General features: G+C 46.1%; 1 protein-coding gene across 3 annotated transcripts; it reads right to left on the bottom strand.

Moving 5' to 3' along the window:
- Window positions 1-242: 242 nt before the first annotated feature.
- Window positions 243-12,530, bottom strand: PLPBP (pyridoxal phosphate binding protein). Of its 3 annotated transcripts, XM_059909517.1 has the most exons (9): window positions 12,367-12,517; window positions 11,914-12,063; window positions 10,275-10,382; window positions 10,161-10,196; window positions 9,500-9,575; window positions 5,264-5,398; window positions 3,458-3,600; window positions 2,549-2,647; window positions 243-1,685 (listed from the first exon to the last, which is right to left on the bottom strand). In XM_059909517.1, exons 1-9 carry the CDS (start codon window positions 12,463-12,465, stop codon window positions 1,551-1,553), a joined length of 981 nt encoding a protein of 326 aa, XP_059765500.1. In that variant the 5' UTR covers window positions 12,466-12,517; the 3' UTR covers window positions 243-1,550. The 3 variants fall into 3 exon arrangements, with proteins under 3 accessions (XP_059765500.1, XP_059765499.1, XP_059765498.1); XM_059909516.1 differs by lacking the exon at window positions 11,914-12,063 and having other exon boundaries at window positions 12,367-12,530; XM_059909515.1 differs by lacking the exon at window positions 12,367-12,517 and having other exon boundaries at window positions 11,969-12,191.
- Between the last annotated feature and the right edge of the window lie 1,553 nt (window positions 12,531-14,083).

Here is a 14,083-nt window from a genome sequence, read left to right as displayed (position 1 = left end):
TTTAAGAGTTTCTTACAGCAAGAGGCAACCTCTTTATTCTTGCAGTTCCTGAAATGCCAACATTTCACTTTCTTGCTCTTAGAAGTTCAGAATCCCTCTTTCATCCGCAGTCTGGCTTTGGCTGTTATCTGTGACCCACGGGAAGCCCTTCTCCAAAGCTGTACGATGCCAGTGACGGGCACAGTGGCTTCCTATCGGGTCCAATGCCCCCCTCCTGTTATACTCACTCACTACACCAGATGTAGAAAATAAATCTTTTAATCGCTTTGTAATTGGCATAGATGGCATAATTCAAACTCACATTTTTATTTAATAGACTGAAATATCACACTATAGCTTTGATTGAAACAGTACAGGAATCGTAATGGTTTAAGTTTTACAAAATTTCATTTCGGCAGGAGCTTAATGGAAGTTGTTTCATAAAATTAAAGACTGGGGCTTGAAAAAAAAAAAAAATAAAGTTGGTTACCCAGGAAAAAAAAAAAAAAGACTGGGGCTTGAATAAGTAAGAAAAACCCACCTAGAAAACAAACAACGACCCAGACTACAGTTGTCTGTTGTGACTATCCGAGAATTGTGCTTTCTGGGTTTTGAAGAGCTAGCTACTCTATTGACGTCAAGACTTGCAAAATTCTGCCTTATAAACATGGTTGGGAGGGGAGGCTATAAATATGCCTAACAAGTGCTCCCAGGAACAGGAACCTCAAAGCCAGGCTTTGTTGAAGCCGTGAGCCTGAACTGGCTTTGAGGGAATCTTTCATATCTGGGGAGCTATGAGATAATAAATAATCATAACGGGGACTATGGTGGCGGAAAGATCGTATCATTTGATGGTCATCACCGTAGGGCCCAGGGCAAAAGCTCAAAGTCCTGTCTCTGGAGGAGGATGTTAGAAAGGGCCAGGGACCGCTTACGTTAGTTGCCCTGTAATTTTCAGGGTCAGCACCACACGGTGGCCGAGGACACAGCTCTCATCAGCCACAATGTGGATCTGGAGGACTAACTCAAGGCAGGTCCCGAAGTTACCTGTACTGCCATTGCAGAGTGGAGACCAACGTTTACTGGGTGGGTGGAGACTGGGGGCAGAACCCACGCTGCTCCAGAGCAGCAGAGATGACTAGTCAGTGGGGTTTGTATGAAGTTGGTAACGGGGAACTTTCTACTGAAGTGGATGACAAGTGGGAATCCCTGTGACTTTGGTGATTATAGGCATTAGTCACCAAGTTTTAACCTGGGAAAGGCATTCATGGGTTGGTTGGTGCTCCTGGGCAATGTTCAAGCCTGAACTCAACTCCCAGCTAGTGCCCAGGTACCTGTTCTGCAGAAAAGTCTGGATTCCTCAAATCCAATCCAAAGTCACTGCCTGAAGTGAGCTTCCTGTGTCAGACACTAAGTCAGATGGTTTCCATCGACGCACGTAATCGTTGGCATGCTCTCTCCAGGTCCCGAGGAGGGTGTGGTCGTGCTGTGACGTGGGGCACGTGGAAGCGAAAGCCCAGAGTAGTGCATAGTTAGTCTTCCTGGACCCGGCCCTTGGGCTGGGCCGCTGCTCAATGTGCCCGGGCCACCTCCGCCGCCGGGGCCTTCAGCTCTGCTGCAGGCTTGTCCGGGGCAGCTTTCTTGGAGTAATCTCGCTCTCCAAAAATGGTGCTTCCTATTCGGACATTCGTAGATCCCACTTCAATCTGTGGGAAAGGAGTACCGAGGGCTGAGTTTAAAATAATGAAACGCAGCAGACGCTGAAGCTGCGCCTCATTTGAGGGGCTTCTCGGAAGGACAACGATGACGCACCTGCAGAGGACTGTGGGGCAGTGGTTCACCAGGAGCGGGTGTCTAAGAAATAAGTGAGGGGACTTCCCTGGTGGTGCAGCGGTTAGGACTCCGCACGTCCACTGCAGGGGGCGCGGGTTCGATCCCTGCTCAGGGGACTAAGATGTCGCAAGCTATGTGGCGCGGCTTAGATCCTCCTGAGCACAGGATCTAATTCCATTTTACTTATAAACACAAAGTATTTTTGCATTGTTTTAGTATATTCTGTTTTCCACAAGAGCTACTACTGTATACCTGGAGGGAAGTTTACAGTGTGATTTCCGGAACACTTTATCAAGTTATTCACTGCCCCAGAAGATCACGTCTGTGAGTTGTTAATACAGCACACCTGTCAGAACATACTTAGAGCTGCTGCCATCATGGTGACTCTACACGCACGATGAGCCGTCCGACTACTTCGTCATGACTTACTGTCATGTAACCACGCCCAAGCCTGAACACAGTGAAATGCCTTTTTAAGAAGTTGTAGCTTAATTTCTTCTTATTTTCCTTTAGATTCCACTTAGGGAATTCATTTAAAAAATTATGTGTGGGGCTATAATTTCTACACACTTCATTTCAAAACAGAAGGGGCTGGGGATGTTAGTGTAGGTGAGAACCAGCACTCCTGGGCGCCCTAACGCTGCGATGAGGTATTTTCTGTAGCAAAAACACATTCTTGCTGGGGCCCTTCGGACCCGAACCTGAGGCGCCCGCGGGCGCCGAGGAGGACACTCACCGCGTGCTGGAAGTCCACGGACATGCCCATGCTCAGCTCCACCTGCTCGGCGGGAATGCTCAGCTGCCCGCGCAGCTCCTCCCGGAGGGCCAGTAACACCTGCCAGAGAGACGGGCGTGACATCCACTTACGCTGCCTTCTCCGAGGACGCGCGAAAGCGGCCGAGTCTCACCATCTCTGACACAGATTCTTTCTTCCTCATGGTTTCAAGGCCTGTTAACATTGCCGGAAGTGGACTTCCCTGGTGGCGCAGTGGTTAAGAATCCGCCTGCCAATGCAGGGGACACGGGTTCGAGCCCTGGTCCGGGAGGATCCCACGTGCCGCGGAGCAGCTAAGCCCGTGCGCCACAACTACTGAGCCTGCGCTCTAGAGCCCGCGAGCCACAACTACTGAAGCCCGCGCGCCTAGAGCCCGTGCTCCGCAACAAGAGAAGCCACCGCAATGAGAAGCCCGCGCACCGCAACGAACAGTAGCCCCGGCTCGCCACAACTAGAGAAAGCCCAACGCAGCCAAAAATAAATAAATAAGATAAATATTTTTAAAAAGATAGAAAAAAAATGTTTTAAAAAAAATTGCCAGAAGTTACTGAAAGGGTTTTTTTTTTTTTTTCTTTAGCAAATTCTCCTCCTTTTCAAGAAAGCCGTCAGTCGTTGGGGAGGAAGTCAGAGCTCATTTTCTCTAAAGACTGTGTCAGGCAGGTTCAAGCTGAGCCGAGAAGGGTCTGTGGAGGTTTGGGGACCTGTTCTGTGCCCCGTATGAGGAGAGTTCCAGAAGAGGGTAATAATATAACACGACAGGCAACGTCCAGGATGTCTGTGGAGTTGACGGCAGCAGCCAGCCCTGCAACAGCACCTCACCGGATGCTTGCTCAAGCACGTGAGCAGCGCCCCGTCCCGGGCCCCGAGTACCTGGAAATCTGGGTTTGGTCCTTGACTAAGATCGTGCCCCAAGCTCCCGATGGTCATCAGCCCCACGAACTCCAGGCTGGGGCACTTGGCGTTTATGTGTTCCACCATGGCCACCATCTCTGCAGGCGGCAGGCCATGTTTGCCTTCACAAAAAGAAACAGAAGACACGTAGAACATACCAAGATGTTCCAAGAAGCCAGAGGAGAGCCCCCGTCTCATCCCTTCATTATGACAGAGGAGGTGGCTCTCAGACAAGAGGACTTCTTGGAAGAACTTGCCCTCAAGACCAAAAGAGTGACTTTACATTGAGGTCTCCGTGTGTGTTACTCCCCTTCTGACCTGGCTCTGAGTTTCTCAAGGGAAGAGCTCTAAACTGGATTCTCTTTATTCTATCTCAGCATCTGAGAACAGCTAGAGTAGGAGGAAAAGAAAGAACACTGCTTTTCTTGAGACACCAAGAAGATTCACATCGCCAAAATGCCAGATTAACCTGAGAATTATTTTTCCAAATCTGGTATTTCTACCGTTTTATTAATTTATTAGTAGAATTGTAAAAAAAAAAAAAAAAATGAAGTATATATTACATAGTTTTGACTACAACTTGTAAAATTTAACTGAACTTGCTAATTAACAACCAGAGGAGGAATCTGCAGCAAATGATTATTTGTTATACAGTTGTAAGGGTGGATACTGTCCTTCTCTAATTTAACAAATGGAGATGCTAACACTCCACCGATCTTTAATTAGGGCAAATGATAGCCACTGATCGAGAAATGATGTAACAGACTTGATCTGGAGTCAATTTCAGATTTACCTATATTGACAATGTAATGAAGAATCTAGGTGCATGTACATATAACAATAATTGTTAAAATTTACTGAACACTTCTGTGCCAGGCACATGTGCCAAGTCCTTAGAGCTTTTCATTTAATGCAGTAACTGGATGAAGTAAGTACTCTTACTTTCTCCATTCTAAAGAGGGGGAGACTGAGGCACTGGGAGACCAAGTACCTTTCCCAAGGTCACACAACCAGGAAGTGTGGAACTGGGATGTGGATCCAGGTAGCCTGACTCCAGGCCCCATGCTTGTTCCTTCAGCCTAAGCTTTGGAGGCAGATGACTGGTCTGTAAACACTTACTCTCAACAAACATCTAACAGGTAAGATGCTCAGGGCTCTATAGCAACAGCTTTACCTCCATTTCCACATTCAAGCCTCACAACACCCTTGGGAGTACTGCCCTGCTAGCAGTGCCAGATAAGGCAGTGAAGTGCAGGAGGTTAGGTACGTTACTCAAGGTTACAACGCTGCGAAGTGGTGGAGCTCAGACCCCAGGTCTGTCTGATTTCAGAGCCCAGGCTCTGTTTACTATTTTACATTGTTAACCCAAGCCCCATAAACATATTCACTGACTGGTACTCACAGTGATAGTTCTTCGATTTTCTCCTAATGTAACATTAAATAGTTTTGTTAGGTCCTGAGAAGTATTATACATGTAAAACTGCAGTCTCTTTCAGGAGGGATGGTGACCTCTGAGAATTTTCAGGACCAAAGTCACAATGCCCTTCTCGATTCCCCTTGCCCACCTCCTCAAAAGTTAAGAAATAACAAACCATGATGTATCAAAGAATTACATGTGGACGAGTTTGGATGTCACTGTGCCGAGACCCTACATACAACAGATTCCTTAAAGGCCTGTGATTTCTTTCTGTAACCTTATGTATCAGATGCTTAGGGCTGCCATTCTTCCTGAGCTCCAACCATTCTAAGGGGAGAAAAGTCTGCAGTCCAGGTCTGGTCACTTACTCTCCTCTCCGCTGGTGTTAATCTGGACCATAACCTTTAACCTTTCAGGAGAACCTTTTTTCTGCCACGCACTGTTCACTTTGTCTGCCAGCTTCACAGAATCCACTGTTTCCAGCATGAAGAGATTGGGGACAGCTGTAACGAGAAAGAGGCCAGGTCATTCTTCACTCACCTGACCGCAGCAAGCAACACACCACAAAGCTTTTCTTGGTACACAGGAAAATAATTTCCCAGGAAAAGAAAAGGACAGTTAAGTCTCAGTTCTGCTAAGACTTACGCGACAGTTTACTAGATATTAAGTTCGAATGTCAGCCCATTGCTGTCTAATCGGAAAAGACGAATAAGGAAAGGGAGGGGATGACGTGCTAGAATCAGGCAGCACACGTATCCATCCATAACCTTCAAGAAGCCAATAGTTTATAAATTAGGAGTGTGGGAGTAACATATACACACTACTATATATAAAACAGATAACCAACAAGGACCTACTGTATAGCACAGAGAACTATACTCAATATTTTGCAATAACCTATATGGGAAAAGAATCTGAAAAAGAATCTATCTATCTATCTATCTGAATCACTTTGCTTTACACCTGAAACTAACACAACATTGAAAATCAACTATACTTAGGGACTTCCCTGGTGGTCCAGTGGTTAAGAATCCACCTTCCAATGCAGGGGACGCGAGTTCGATCCCTGGTTAGGGAACTAAGATACCACACGCCGTGGGGCAACTAAGCCCACACGCCGCAACTACTGAGCCCGTGCGCCACAACTAGAGAGCCCACGTGCTGCAACTACAGAGCCCACGTGCCACAACTAGAGAGCCTGCATGCCACAACTAGAGAGAAGCCCACGCACTGCAACTAAGACCCAACGCAGCCAAAAATAAATAAATAGATATATTAAAAAAAGAAAATCAACTATACTTCAATAAAAAAAATAAAAATTAAAAAACAATAAACAGTGGAAAAAAAAAGAAGCTGATAATTGTAGAGATTCTGAATGGCAGGCTTGATCTGATTAAATCTCAGTTAAAACTGAAAGAAACAGGCCAAGGTGACAATAAGGAATGGTTAAACAGTGAAAGCTAAAGTGCTCCCCGGACCTGGTATCTCCATGTCTTTAAACTTCCTGGGATGGGGATGCTCTTATTCAACAAGGACATCAGAATGACCACTGACAGCTAAGGGAGACACTTAGCTGTCATCAAAACCAACTTCTTTCCCAAAGATGCATTTAGTCTTGCCTCAGATAAAAAACAAGACAGGGACTTCCCTGGTGGCGCAGTGGTTGAGAATCTGCCTGCCAATGCAGGGGACATGGGTTCAAGCCCTGGTGTGGGAGGATCCCACATGCCGTGGAGCAACTAGGCCCGTGAGCCACAATTACTGAGCCTGCGCGTCTGGAGCCTGTGCTCCGCAACAAGAGGGGCTGCGATGGTGAGAGGCCCGTGCACCGCGATGAAAAGAAGAGTGGCCTCCGCTTGCCGCAACTAGAGAAAGCCCTCACACAGTAAACGAAGACCCAACACAGCCAAAATAAATAAATAAATTTTTAAAAAGTGAAATTCTTAAAAAAAAACAAGACAGAAGCAACATCAGCAGCTTACTTTTATTAAACACTGAAATCCTCCAGGTAATATGCTAATCACTTTATTTGCATTCTTTTTTTTAAATTGAAGTATAGTTGATTTACAATATTGTGTTAGTTTCAGGTAAAGAGCAAAGTGATTCAGTTATATATATTCTGATTCTTTTCCCATAAAAGTTATTACAAGATACTGAATATAGTTCCCTGTGCTATGCAGTAGGACCTTGTTGTTTATCTATTTTATACATAGTGGTGGTGTATCTCTTAATCCCACACTCCTGATTTATCCCTTCCCCCACCCCTTTCCCCTTTGGTAACCATAAGTTTGTTTCCTGTCTGTGAGTCTGATGCTGTTTTGTAAATAAGTTCATTTTGTACCTTTTTTTTTTTTTAGATTCGAAATATGAGTGATAGCATATATTTGTCTTTCTCAGCCTTACTTCACTTAGTATGATAATCTCTAGGTCCATCTATGTTGCTGCAAATGGCAGAATTTCATTCATTTTTATGGCTGAGTAATATTCCATTGTATATAGGTACCACAACTTTATCCATTCATCTGCTGATGGACACTCAGGCTGCTTCCATGTTTTGGCTATCGTAAACAGTGCTGCTATGAATACTGAGGTGCTTGTATCTTTTCGAATTAGGGTTTTTGTCTTTTCTGGATATATGCGCAGGAGTGGGACTGCTGGATCATATGTCAGTTCTATTTTTAGTTTAAGGAACCTCCATCCTGTTCTCCATAGTGGCTGTATCAATTTACATTCCCATCAACAGTGTAGGAGGGTTCCCTTTTCTCCACACCCTCTTCAGTATTTATTATTTGTATACTTTTTTTTTTTTTTTTTTTTAATTTATTTATTTATTTTTGGCTGTGTTGGGTCTTCGTTTCTGTGCGAGGGCTTTCTCCAGTTGCAGAGAGCGGGGGCCACTCTTCATCGCGGTGCGCGGGCCTCTCACTATCGCGGCCTCTCTTGTTGCGGTGCACAAGCTCCAGACGCGCAGGCTCAGTAGCTGTGGCTCACGGGCCCAGTTGCTCCGCGGCATGTGGGATCTTCCCAGACCAGGGCTCGAACCCGTGTCCCCTGCATTGGCAGGCAGATTCTCAACCACTGCGCCACCAGGGAAGCCCTATTTGTATACTTTTTGATGATGGCCATTCTGAATATGTTTAAGACCATGATTGTTGTGATGGTTTCATAAGTGCAAACATATGTCAAAACTTATCAAATTAAATATGTGCATGTCAATTATACTTCAATAAGGCTGTGTATGTCAATTATACTTCAATAAGGCTGTTTTAAAAAATAAATACATACAGGTTACTTTAATTTTGACACCTTGAGAGAAGTAAGTATTCAGTTATCCAGGAAGATCTCCACCTGTCATTTTCACGCAGTTAAGTCTTTCTATAGTTAATTCTTAATTTTACTTTATTTACTGTATGTTACTGTATATTGTATTTTATTATTATATACTTTACTTATAGTATGTTGTACTTGTATTATTGTATATTATTGCATTTTATTTACTGTAGCCTTTTATTTAAAGGGAAAAGGACAAAAGTGTCTCCTTTGCCAGCTGAAAAATTTTATGGGCTTCAATTGCTTATAATTTATTTCAAAGACCACCAAAAAATACCTAATGTGAGGTAGGGTAGGTTTCCAAGTATATATTATCCAGTCAATTGTGAGTTCATTCTTTTCTTACATGATGTTTTCCCTTATATCAAGAACTAAGGGGCTTCCCTGGTGGCGCAGTGGTTGAGAATCTGCCTGCCAATGCAGGGGACACGGGTTCAAGCCCTGGTCTGGGAAGATCCCACATGCCGCAGAGCAACTGGGCCCATGAACCACAATTACTGAGCCTGCGCGTCTGGAGCCTGTGCTCCGCAGGAAGAGAGGCCATGATAGTGAGAGGCCCGCGCACCGCGATGAAGAGTGGCCCCCGCTTGCCACAACTGGAGAAAGCCCTCGCACAGAAACGAAGACCCAACACAGCCATAAATAAATAAAAATTAAAAAAAAAAAACAAAAAACTAAGATTTCCTAATGCCATTTGTGGCAAGATGGATGCAACTAGAGATGATCATACTAAGTGGAGTAAGTCAGAAAGAGAAAGACAAATACCATATGATATCACTTATATGTGGAATCTAAAATATGGCACAAATGAACCTATCTACAAAACAGAAACAGACTCACAGACATAGAGAACAGACTTGTGGTTGCCAAGGGGGAGACGGGGAGGGAAAGGGACGGACTGGGAGTCTGGGGTTAGTAGATGCAAACTATTACGTGTAGAATGGATAAACAACAAGGTCCTACTGTACAGCACAGGGAACTATATTCAGTATCCTGTAATAAACCGTAATGGAAAAGAATATAAAAAGAGAATGCATATATGTGTATAACTGAGTCACTTTGTTGTACAGCAGAGATGGGCACAACACTGTAAATCAACTATACTTCAATTAAAAAAAAAATTGAAAAAGAACTAAGATTTCTTTCCCAAAAGAAACTCCAAAGCACAAATGGTGAATCAGAAATACTCTAAAATCTTCTCTGTTCCACAGAAGGTACTGTAAGTGATACAACGATGAAAAAATTGTGTCTTCATATTTAGAGTTTTATCTTACCCATCAATTTGTTGACATTTTGTTTCTGTAGATGGCCAATGAAGTGCCATTTGATCTCAGGACACGAAGACAGAATCTGAAGAGAAAGAAGTGACCATGTTTGACTTAGACTGTGTGGAGGCCTTGCCCGCTCACATACCTTGCACGCTGCCTTCTGACCTTTCCCGTCTATGCAATAAACCACTACTGTCATCTTTGGTCAGGCTCCTAAGGATACTTAGAGAAAAACTGAAGGCTTCTGTTCCGTTTCTCTTCCTTGTTCCTATCAACTCTCTCCTTCTTTCAGATACTGCCCATTAAGAATGAACTGATTAAAGCTTTCAAATCTCAAAAGGATCCAAGATCACAGCAAGCTCCTAAAAATCACCATTTTCAAAAAGCCGCAAAGGAGAAAACTATGTAGGGAAAGCCCTCGCGCAGAAACGAAGACCCAACACCGCCATAAATAAATAAATAAATAAATTAATTAAAAAAGGAGAAAACTATGGTCTTAAGAAAGAAAGAAAATCTAGATGAGAAATGTTTAGGGCTCAGGGTGAACACAGACATTTCTACCGCCAGCCCGACCTCCTGCTCTAAAACTCAACCACCGAAGTGGGTCTAATTTTCAACTGAGCAGCCAAGATTGAGATACAAACTAAAGAATTCAGATTCCACTTACTTTAGGATTTGATGCTTTTTCAAGCAGTTCCTGAACCTAGAGGGTAAAAACAGAACAAGTCAGAAGCCTGGCATACGTGACTCTTCCGAGGGCAGTGTGGAAAAGGGCTCTTACATAGTTCTCCCCGAAAGTGCGCTGCCCGTGACTGTAGGCCTCGATCACCATGTCTGCAGGTTTGGTTTTGCTGACCGCTACTAGCCGGGGCTGGATGGCTGGGAGTTCCTGCCAAGAGGAAAAGATCCAGATGAATCAATGGTTGGGAATATTATCCCAATAAGCCCTGTAGGACACCCTGTAGAAGAGACTGGCAGAGATCTTGTAACTTGGCATTCTGTAGGATCCATTATTCCAATACTGCAGGGAGATCAGTATCAAATGATGCTGATCAAATGTCTTTTGTACGCGTGGCATCTGACTCTAATACGCTAGCTACCTTAACACCTAGCAGGAGACCTTTCTCTCTCAGGAGAGCTGGGCAGGTAAGAAAGAGCAGGATTTCCGTAAAGCCTGGTCTTGGACCGAAAGCATCAGCATCACCTGGGTCCTGCTCCAGACCCACTGGATCTGAATCTCAGTCTGGAGTCTGAGAATCTCCTTTAAATCAAGCTCTCCGGATGAGCCTCTTGCATGCCAAGGTTGGAGGTTTAAGAATCACTTTGTCAAGAGAAGGCATTGCTCTCTGACTAGAAGGGAGGCCACTTGTGGCTTCTGAAACCCCGAGGTCAACAGTTTTGGAAACTCATCTGGGTCCTGGTGTAATTATCCATATTGCCCACAGGCACTCTCAAAAGCTGCCTGCTTAGGGCAACTCTGTAACTTATTGTACAATCTAATCAAGAACCGGCGGCAGAACTGAGGCAAGGGCACAGAAGGCTCTGGACTCAGGATTAGACCTATCTGACCCCGTCATGGCCGTTACATAAAGAACACGGCTTCCCTGGACTCTGCTGCAACCAAATCCACACAGGGAAGAGATTCACCTATCCCCATATGGCTCAGTTTTCATGTACCCCATCACCCTCTGGAATTTTTACAGAATCACAGAGTTCTCAAAGGGCCTAAAAAGTTACACTGATTAGCACAGAGTTTCCCCTTCCTTCTGGGGGCTGCACTGCCAACCTTTTATGAGACCATGTCATAACTGCTAGGATTATGTTGATGAATTGACAGTTTCTAGAGAAAAAAGTGGAATAGGCAGCCCATCTGCCTGAGAGTTATGCTGGGAGCATCCCCTAGTGTGATTATTTCTTAGGGGAATCTCTAGCTTTTTCTTGGAGAATCACAAAAAATTAATGCTGGAAGGGAGCTTAGAGCTTTCCATTGCCTGTACATATGAGGAAACTGACAGCCCGAGGAGTTAGTTAAGTGACTTGTTCAAGGTAACGTCTAAGTAACAGCCAAGTAAAGGCTACACTAATACAGGTCTTCTGTCTCCAGGCCACCATTCTGAGCTCTAACACCATAAATGCTTGATCAGAGAAAACTCTGACCTCTCTATTCAAGCCTGTCTCACTCCACACCATTCAGCTTAAACTTGCACTGAGGGGGAAGATATTGACCTTTGGTTTAGTGAACTTCCAACAAGAGAGGAAATATAGATAACGAAAAAAAAAAAAAATCTCCCCGTAAACTGCTTGGGATTGGAGGTCAGTTCCCTCCTGCCCCAAACGCGCAAGTGCAGCTCTGGTGCCTCCCTCCCAAGTCGCGCCAATCCACCCTGCCCTGCGCCAGCGAGGGGGGTGGGGGGACTGACATTTACTGAGCATCTACTAGCTGAGACGCTGCCACACACGTGACCTACGGCAGACCTGGCCTCCTTTGGCTGCTCTGGTCGTGGACGTCTTCTCCTGCAGCCTGTGGGCTCAGGCCTGGCCCCTCTCCCATCCGCCAAGGCTGCTGACCCCTAACACGAAGCGGGATGGACAACGATCGCGCTGCCTGGAGACTGGTCCTTTTCCCGGGATACCGACCCCTTCTGCTCCGACCAAGCCAACCTCCAGAAAACCTGACGGAAGCTGAGGAACCCCTTCGCTAGCCTTCTGGGGGCTCTGCAACCCGCGCCTACGCCAAGGCGGCGGGCAGGTCCCGCCCCTCCGGGAGACCCCTCTGCGTCACTGTGACGACCCATTCACGCGCAGGTGTTCCCCCCCCCCCCACCCCGCCTCAAAGCGGCCGCCCACCGTCACCACGCGGTCCCCTTCCTCACCCGCGGCCGCCGCGTCACCGCTTGCTGCACGCGCTCGTTCACCGCCCTCAGGGCGAAGCCGACCCCCATCTCCGCCGACATGCTGACAGCTCTCCACATCCCCCAGGGACTAACGTCGAGCCCGGACCCCGAGCTCCCCGGGCTGAGACCCCTTCCGGTCCCGCCCAGCTCACGTCTCCGTGTGCCCAATCACCGCTCACCACCGAGTCTTCTCAGCCAATCGTCAGCACGGGGCGGGACGGGGACGGTGCGGCCGGCGGCCCCGGCCCCGACCCCTCAGCGGCGCCATCTTGAGGAGGTCGCCGCGGAAGCCCGGCGGGGCTCCTGGGTGCGGAGGCGCTGCTGGCGTCGTTCCCGGGCCGCGGGGCGGGCCTTCCGCGTCCGCCGTCTCTGCCGCCCCCGTGGAACCGAAGGGACGCAGAAGACGTGGCCTGTTCCCGAGGTCCTCTTCCCGGGGTCCTTTGCTCGCGGATCAGCAGGAGAAGCTGCTGGGGCTGGAGACATGTCTTTTATCTCAGATGATTCTCGGGAGGAACCGTTAAGAGATAAAAAAGAAAACTGCAAAGAACGTGGCAGGATTCAAATGTACCGTTATTTTCCTCTGGTCATCCTTTAGCCCAGTACTGCCCAGTGTAAGACACATATGTAATTTAAAGTTTTCTAATAGGCACATTAAAAAAAATACATTTTATATAGCCCAATATATCCAGAGTAAGGTTTCAATATGTAACCAATAGAAAAACTTAATGAGATCTTTGAATTCTTACTGTATTGATACTTAATTTACAAAACCCGGTGTGTAGTTTGGACGACAAGCCTCAACTCGGACTGTCCACACCGCAGTCCCCCCGGTGGCAGGTGCCGCCTTCTGGGAGGAGAGCACAGGCAGCTTTAGACAGTCCAGCCTGGGCTCCGCACACATTCAGCCCAGTTCTTGAGTCTCCTATGTGTGCAGCTCTGGGCCATGTGAAGATCACAAACAGGATGAGGAGCCAAACGATACAAAGATTAGCGCAGTAAAATACTAAGTTTAATAGTCGGATGGTGAAACGGTAGGTGCTGAGGCAAGTAGAGATGGATTTTGTTGCGGAAAACATTCTTGGCTGTACTGCTGTACTGTTAAAAGACTCTCAAGCATTAATTCAGCTTCATGAATGAGATGCTATTACGTTGGAGAAAGGGCTAAAGTTTGCTCTCCGTGTTGTCTTGAGGTGACTGGGCTTACTTCGAGCCTTCTGGAGAGAAAGGGCAACGTTCGTACTTTGTTCTCTCACCGTCTTCCCAGACCCTGGGAACTGAGATAGAATTTCACATGTCTGCTCTGGGAAAATCACTTTGAGCAGAACCTAGGGTCTTTGTCATCAAGCACTTCTTTTGGGGAAGTTTCCATCTACCAGGAACACAAAACTGGGTTATCTGTAAACTAGGGTTGCAATAATTGTGTTCAAGTAAAATGTCTCTGGACTTGATAATTTCTACTCCTGCCAAAGTGATAAAGATTAAAAACTGACTTAGACTAGCCCTTCATGGTGTGAATATACTAATAGATGCTTGTGGTAGAGGTGCAAGGGTGGAAGGTGCCAGCCAGCAGTCAGTGGTGGAAGGAACAAAAGGATTACAGTGATGGGGGTCATGGTGAAGGGCTGTATAGCGGAGGGATTGGGTGAGCATGACATACTTAAACGGATATGCTATTTAGAAAACATTTTAAAAACCA

This window comes from Balaenoptera ricei, chromosome 21 (genome assembly GCF_028023285.1).
Source record: "Balaenoptera ricei isolate mBalRic1 chromosome 21, mBalRic1.hap2, whole genome shotgun sequence".
NCBI lineage: Eukaryota > Metazoa > Chordata > Mammalia > Artiodactyla > Balaenopteridae > Balaenoptera > Balaenoptera ricei.
The sequence above is the reverse complement of the archived record's forward strand: the minus strand, read 5'-3'. Positions and strand labels throughout refer to the sequence as shown.

Bases quoted from the DNA above. Each gene is read 5' to 3' on its own strand.
- PLPBP (XM_059909517.1), bottom strand. From the start codon at position 12,465: ATGTGGAGAGCTGTCAGCATGTCGGCGGAGATGGGGGTCGGCTTCGCC. The intron at 12,064-12,366 runs GTGAGGAAGGGG...GCTTCGTGTTAG, and splicing joins CGGTGACGCGGCGGCCGCGG to GGGTCAGCAGCCTTGGCGGA. The intron at 9,576-10,160 runs GTAAGTGGAATC...CTTTCTCTTCAG, and splicing joins AAAAAGCATCAAATCCTAAA to ATTCTGTCTTCGTGTCCTGA.